Source organism: Colletes gigas, unplaced genomic scaffold (assembly GCF_013123115.1).
Source record: "Colletes gigas isolate AHSC1104 unplaced genomic scaffold, ASM1312311v1 Colletes_gigas_Sc00255, whole genome shotgun sequence".
Taxonomy (NCBI): Eukaryota; Metazoa; Arthropoda; class Insecta; order Hymenoptera; family Colletidae; genus Colletes; species Colletes gigas.
In genome coordinates this window covers 1-5,898 of record NW_025106877.1, presented here as the reverse complement: position 1 = coordinate 5,898, position 5,898 = coordinate 1, and the positions used below count along the sequence as shown (strand labels likewise).

The 5,898-nt window shown below is 50.3% G+C and overlaps 1 protein-coding gene across 1 annotated transcript; it reads left to right on the top strand.

The window, feature by feature from the left end:
- Nucleotides 1-2,299: 2,299 nt before the first annotated feature.
- Nucleotides 2,300-5,843, top strand: LOC122404378 (the record flags this gene model as incomplete). The annotated part of the gene is made up of 1 exon (XM_043408313.1): nucleotides 2,300-5,843. A coding segment is annotated over exon 1 (3,544 nt), but the record flags the coding sequence as incomplete, so codon positions are not given.
- Between the last annotated feature and the right edge of the window lie 55 nt (nucleotides 5,844-5,898).

Here is a 5,898-nt window from a genome sequence, read left to right as displayed (position 1 = left end):
CATCACTATAATCTATATCTATACCTATATAACTTCCTATTTTTCCTAAGTCTTTCATTGAAAATCTTTCCATCAGGCTTGCTTTTGTTTCCTTTATGTTGTTTTTATTGTTGCAAACCTATTAACAAATCATCTACGAAAACATAATATATATATTGGATCCTTGTTTATATTATTTATATATAGGCAATAATCATAATTACTTCTTACAAAGTTCATCTTCTCTACAAACTTATTGTTTAAATATCGCGTTAATTGACGGGTTTGAGAACCGTTAAGAGAATTATCTAATTTAACGTGAACCATAACTGAGAACCGTAAATTCCTCGTATAGTTTTTGCTTTCGCGTACACGACATTCCAGAGACTCTCTGATGCGTAGATCGGTACACGGACCAATACAGGTTAGAAGAACCACACACGAGTTTGTTTGCTCTCAGTCACGTGATCGACCCAATACCGTATACTTGGGATCGATCGTCGAAGATTCATAAACAGAGAGGGTATCGAAATATTAAAATTGAGAAGAGATAGATATCGAAGAGCAGGGATAGCGCCGCGAGAGGGTGATTACCCCTTCCGTGGCCGTGACTGCGGATGTCTATTCGCTTCGTGATTCGAATTCTGGTCCTCGCAGCGAGCAGATCGACGAACGAATCCGCTCCGCGACGAAGCCAGATTCTCCGAAAAAGGGTTCTGAGAACACTCGAACCTTTCGTTGAGACTAATCGAATGCTGCTCGCAATTAATTAAATCGGTGAGGCATTTTTCCAGCCCCGATTAAATGACTATATAAATCTCGCCGAATTCTTCACGTAGCGCTTGTGTTTCGCGGCCGTGAGAGGCGAATCGAGGAAACTCGGCTCCCGTTTGTCGAGATTTCAGTCCAAACAGACTGTGGGTTTTCGTCTCAGCTTCACGTAGCGCTTGAGTTTCGCGGCCGTGAAGCGAATCGAGGAAAATCCTCGTTTCACGTATGTCGATAACTCCAGTCACAGCCAAGGGCTAAGGCCCAGTCAGTGCTGACGGCTCCACGGACTGCTGCATTTGACGCGGTCGTGAGAGACTGGTTATATCACGGACTGCTGCATTTGACGCGGTCGTGAGGCTGACTTTCCAACGTCTCGCTGAACTCAGCGGTCGTCGGAAGTACAGTTTCAGCCAGTGGCTACGGCCTACTCAGTACTGACCTTCACACGGACTGCTGCATTTGACGCGGTCGTGTGAGGCTGATTTTCTCCACGTAGCGCTTGAGCTTCGCGGCCGTGGAAGAGCAAATTGTCGCACGTACTGCTGCATTTGACGCGGTCGTGATCGACATTGAATTGTCCGCACGGTTTTGAATTTTCACCCCCAGGGTAACCTTTGGTCGATACCCCGGTGGGCTTGCCGTTTCTCGTGTCGGAGCTGGAGAAAACCGGATTCTTCCCGCTTCCGACACGCTCGAGCAACGCTCCTTGACCGCCAGTGTGTACGTACCCTGTGCGCAGAGCACCGCAAAAGAGCACCGTGGTGTACGCTCCTTTAAACGTAAGACGTTTCGTGCGCCGTTAAGGGCTACACCACACCGCGCCTTGTGCGCATACGAGAACGGTGAGAAACTGCGGATTTGAGCAACATTTGGAGCCTTACAACCTCCACCTGTTGTCCATTCCTGCGGCATTTCAACCATCGCAAAAAAAAGCGGAGAATTGAGAAATTAAATCTCTTCTTCCGCACTGCGATCGAACGTTTCTCCGTTTACGAGAACGTTCACATATACAGTCCACATAGACATCGCTCAGTTCGACGAGCACGGTCTGTTATTCCCGCTCCTGAGTGCGACTAGCACAGACAGGAGCGTGTGAAATAAAGCGAGACGGGCAACGCGACAAGCGTTACAAGGTATTCAAATCCAGCCTTGTCTTTCCTTGTTACAGACCAAACAACGAGGGCTGAGGGTGAGCGGCAGCCATAGGTTTTTTTCCCCCCAACGACTGACTGACGTCGAGGTGGTTTTTTTTCCGATTCTTTTGTTCCTAAAAAATTTAAAATAAATAAACGGCTTGGCCGCGATAAGCGACCAAGCGAAAATATAAATCGAGTGCATCAATTTTTAATATACTTTTTCCTAAAGTCCTTTCCCTCGTAATCCGGACCCCGTTAGGCCAGGATAACTCCTAGCATTCTAACAACAGGTCCTTCGAGCCGGATCATACGAGGTTGAACGGACTAGGAATAAGGGTGCACATTACTTCACGTGAGAAGTTATCCACGTAGGAGGTTTTTTTCGAGTTGATTGATCCTCGAAAACGCTCACTATGGCCGTAGCACAGTTATCCATAGAAATCGATCTCGACGACGAAATCGAAGACTTGGTCGATCTATGTGGTCAGCTAAAACGGTTGGGCACGAACCTAAAAAAGTTAGGACGAGCGAAGTACTCAGAGCGAATGCTTGAGGAAAAGCTCGAGCACGCTAAAGAAACTTGGCGCGATATACGTACCAAGTATAATAGCGTGCGTAAGCAAATTCCTGCAGCGGAAAGACCGTCACACGACATCTTTAAGCTGAATTATATGAGGAATGCCGAGGAAGATTTCCAGGATTTCCAGGATCTCGTCCTTACTGAACTCGGCCGACTGAGCGCTGAGTCTAAACCAGCGTCGTCGGACGTTCAATTTAGTATACCGATCGAACTCCCGAAGCAACGATTACCCAAGTTCGGAGGAGATCCTCAGGAATGGGAACATTTCGAGGACCTGTTCACCTCCGGGGTCATACGGAATGCAGGACTGTCGGATGTGCAAAGATTGCATTATCTGAATGCCTGCCTAGAGGGACCAGCTCTAGCGTCCATTGCTTCGATCGAGATCGTCGGTCGTAATTTTTCAGTGGCATGGTCGAGACTGAAGAACACCTTCGGCCTCCCACGCATAGTCACGGGAAAATTGCTGGATAAGCTCCTGTTTTTAAAACCCATTGATACCGGTGATCTGGCTAGCATGCAGCAGATCACCGTGGGTTGTACACAGGCGCTCGCCGCCCTCGATAAGAAGGGCACGCCCGAACAGCAGCGAGACTGGCTACTCGCGCATTGGGCGAAGCAAAAATTCTCGCCTGCGCTTGAGTTAGAGTGGCAGAAAACGCTCAACCTCTCGACAGAATATCCTACGTTCGAGGACGTACGGAGGTTCATCGAGATGCACTCACGCGCACTGCTCTCCATGGACGAGAAGCGTCGCGAGGCTGCACTTGCGGCTGCCACAAAATCGAGCGTACGTAGTCGTAGCACGACTCGGGAAACGAGATCGGCCTCAAGACACGTGCGGAGCCATAACGCCGTTGTGGAAACCGACTCGGCTGCACAGTCGCGAGGGTCGAGCCTCGACGCCGTAAGGCAGGTCGGCCCTTCGCAGAAGCAAAAGTGCGGGTTCTGTACCGGACCGCACAGCTTACAGCAGTGTAGCGCCTTTTTGGTTCTGCCGGAAAAAACACGTAGCCAATATGTGCTGGGTCGCCACTGGTGTGTACAATGCCTGGCCTCTACCCACACAGTGCTACACTGCCAAAGCCCCGCAGTATGTGCAAAGTGCAGTGGGAAGCATCATATCCTGCTGCATTACGCGCAAAACCGGGAAGGAAAAAATACGAGGCCGTTTGCAAATAATTCGTACGGTAAGCGTGAGGAGAGGCGTACGAACGCCCCATCACGCAGACCGGTCAAGTCGAAGCCGAAAGCAAAAACCTCTGCTTCAGGCACCAATACAAACACCGCCTCGACGTCGCACTGTACCGCGCTCGGTACAGGCGTACCGAGGCCGGTGGTATTGGCAACGGCACGAGTACGAGTATTCGGCAGAAACGGTGCGTCGCGAATCGCGCGCGCTTTGCTAGACCAGGGCTCGGAAACGTCATTCGTTTCCGCCGGCTTAGCAAACGACCTCCATTTATTGCGTAAACGAACCCCAGCCACGGTAACGGGCTTGGGGGGCGGTCGGACGCAAATTATAAAATACAGCGTCGGACTGAGTCTCGGCGCGGTAAAAGCCATAGAACCGATATGTGGTACAAACGCGTACGTCGTGCCAAAAATCACGACCTACCGTGCACCGTCGGCGAATGCGCTTAATTATGGCGCGTTCAGTGGCCTACCGCTTGCTGACCCCGACCCCGAGGCTGATCGGAATATTGAAATTCTGATCGGTGCGGACCTGTATGCACAGGTGATCCGACCGGGATTCCGACGAGGGACGAACAAGGGTCCCATCGCCCAAGAAACTGTATTTGGCTGGATCATATCCGGCCCGATAAATGCAGCGGGCGAAAACCAGAAAACCGTAAGGACGCTGCATTGCACCGTCCTCGAATCGCTTGATTACGCAATTCGGCGGTTCTGGGAGAGCGAGGAAATTCCCTCGACCTCGCTGCGTACCAAGGCGGAGGAGGAGTGCGAAGCATTCTTTCGAAAAACCGTCACGCGGCACGCAACGGGACGTTTTGTAGTCCGGTTACCTTTAAATGACCCGAGACCGGACGAAGCGTTAGGAAGTTCCTTCCATATAGCGCTCTCCGCTCTTACAAGGTTGCGGAGGAAACTGGACGGCGACATGACCCTCAAAAGAGAATATTCTGAATTTCTCGCGGAGTATGAGTCCTTAGGTCATATGACTCGAATCGAGCCCATTGACCAAACTAGGCTCTACATCCCGCACAGAGCGGTCATTCGCACGGAAAGTGCGACAACCAAATTGCGGGTCGTATTTAATGCGACCAGCAGAACGGTTGGAGGTCGCTCCCTAAACGACATCCTACACGTAGGTCCAAAATTGCAGAACGACATTACCTCGGTTCTAACAAGGTGGCGTCTGCATGAATACGTGTTGGTGGCTGACATTGAGAAGATGTTTCGACAAATTCTGGTCGCCCCACAGGATCGTCGTTTTCAATGCATCTTATGGCGCGTACCTGAAACCGAACAGCTGGAAGCGTTCGAGTTAAATACCGTTACATACGGCACGGCGTGCGCCCCGTACTTAGCGATGCGAACCCTTCTCGAATTGAAGGAGCAGGATGGAGATAGATTTCCTCTCGCCGCTCCTATTCTCGAGAAGGACACATACGTCGATGACGTATTTATGGGAGCGCCCGACAAATCCTTGCTTGAGAAAATTCGCACTCAAGTTTGCGAGCTCCTGCAAGGAGGTGGATTTGAGTTGAGAAAGTGGGCCGGAAATTCGCCGCAACTGCTGCGAAATATCCCCCAAAGCGCTCACTCCCACGCCGTAGACCTCACCTTGTTCGATGATTCCGAACTAAAGGTGCTCGGTTTACGGTGGATACCGTCTGGAGATTATTTTTATTTTAATCTGCAACGGTTTCAACCATCTGCATCACCGATGACAAAAAGAAATTTGTTCTCGGAGATTGCCAAGCTGTTCGACCCGCTTGGCTGGTTATCACCAGTCGTAATTCGGGCAAAGATTTTGATGCAGTCCCAATGGCTGGAGAAAATCCAGTGGGACGACCAAATCTCAGCGAATACGCTCAAAACGTGGAACACGTTTTGCGTAGACTGGAGCAGCTTGAAGGAATTAAAATTTCCTAGATGGATCCGATACGGAGCCGACGCAGTTTCCGTAGAACTACACGGATTCTGCGACGCCTCACTCGCAGCCTATTCGGCCGTCACGTATTTACGCGTGACGACGAAAAGCAATGACGTGTTTACGACATTGATAATGGCAAAAACGCGGGTGGCTCCGATCAAAACGCAGTCCATCCCCGTTCTGGAATTGAACGGGGCTGTGCTTCTCTCCGAGCTCGTGGTACACGTAAAACGGTCAATGGCCTTGAACGTGGACCGTATAATCTGCTGGACAGATTCTACGATTGCACTCGCTTGGTTGAGAAAGCATGC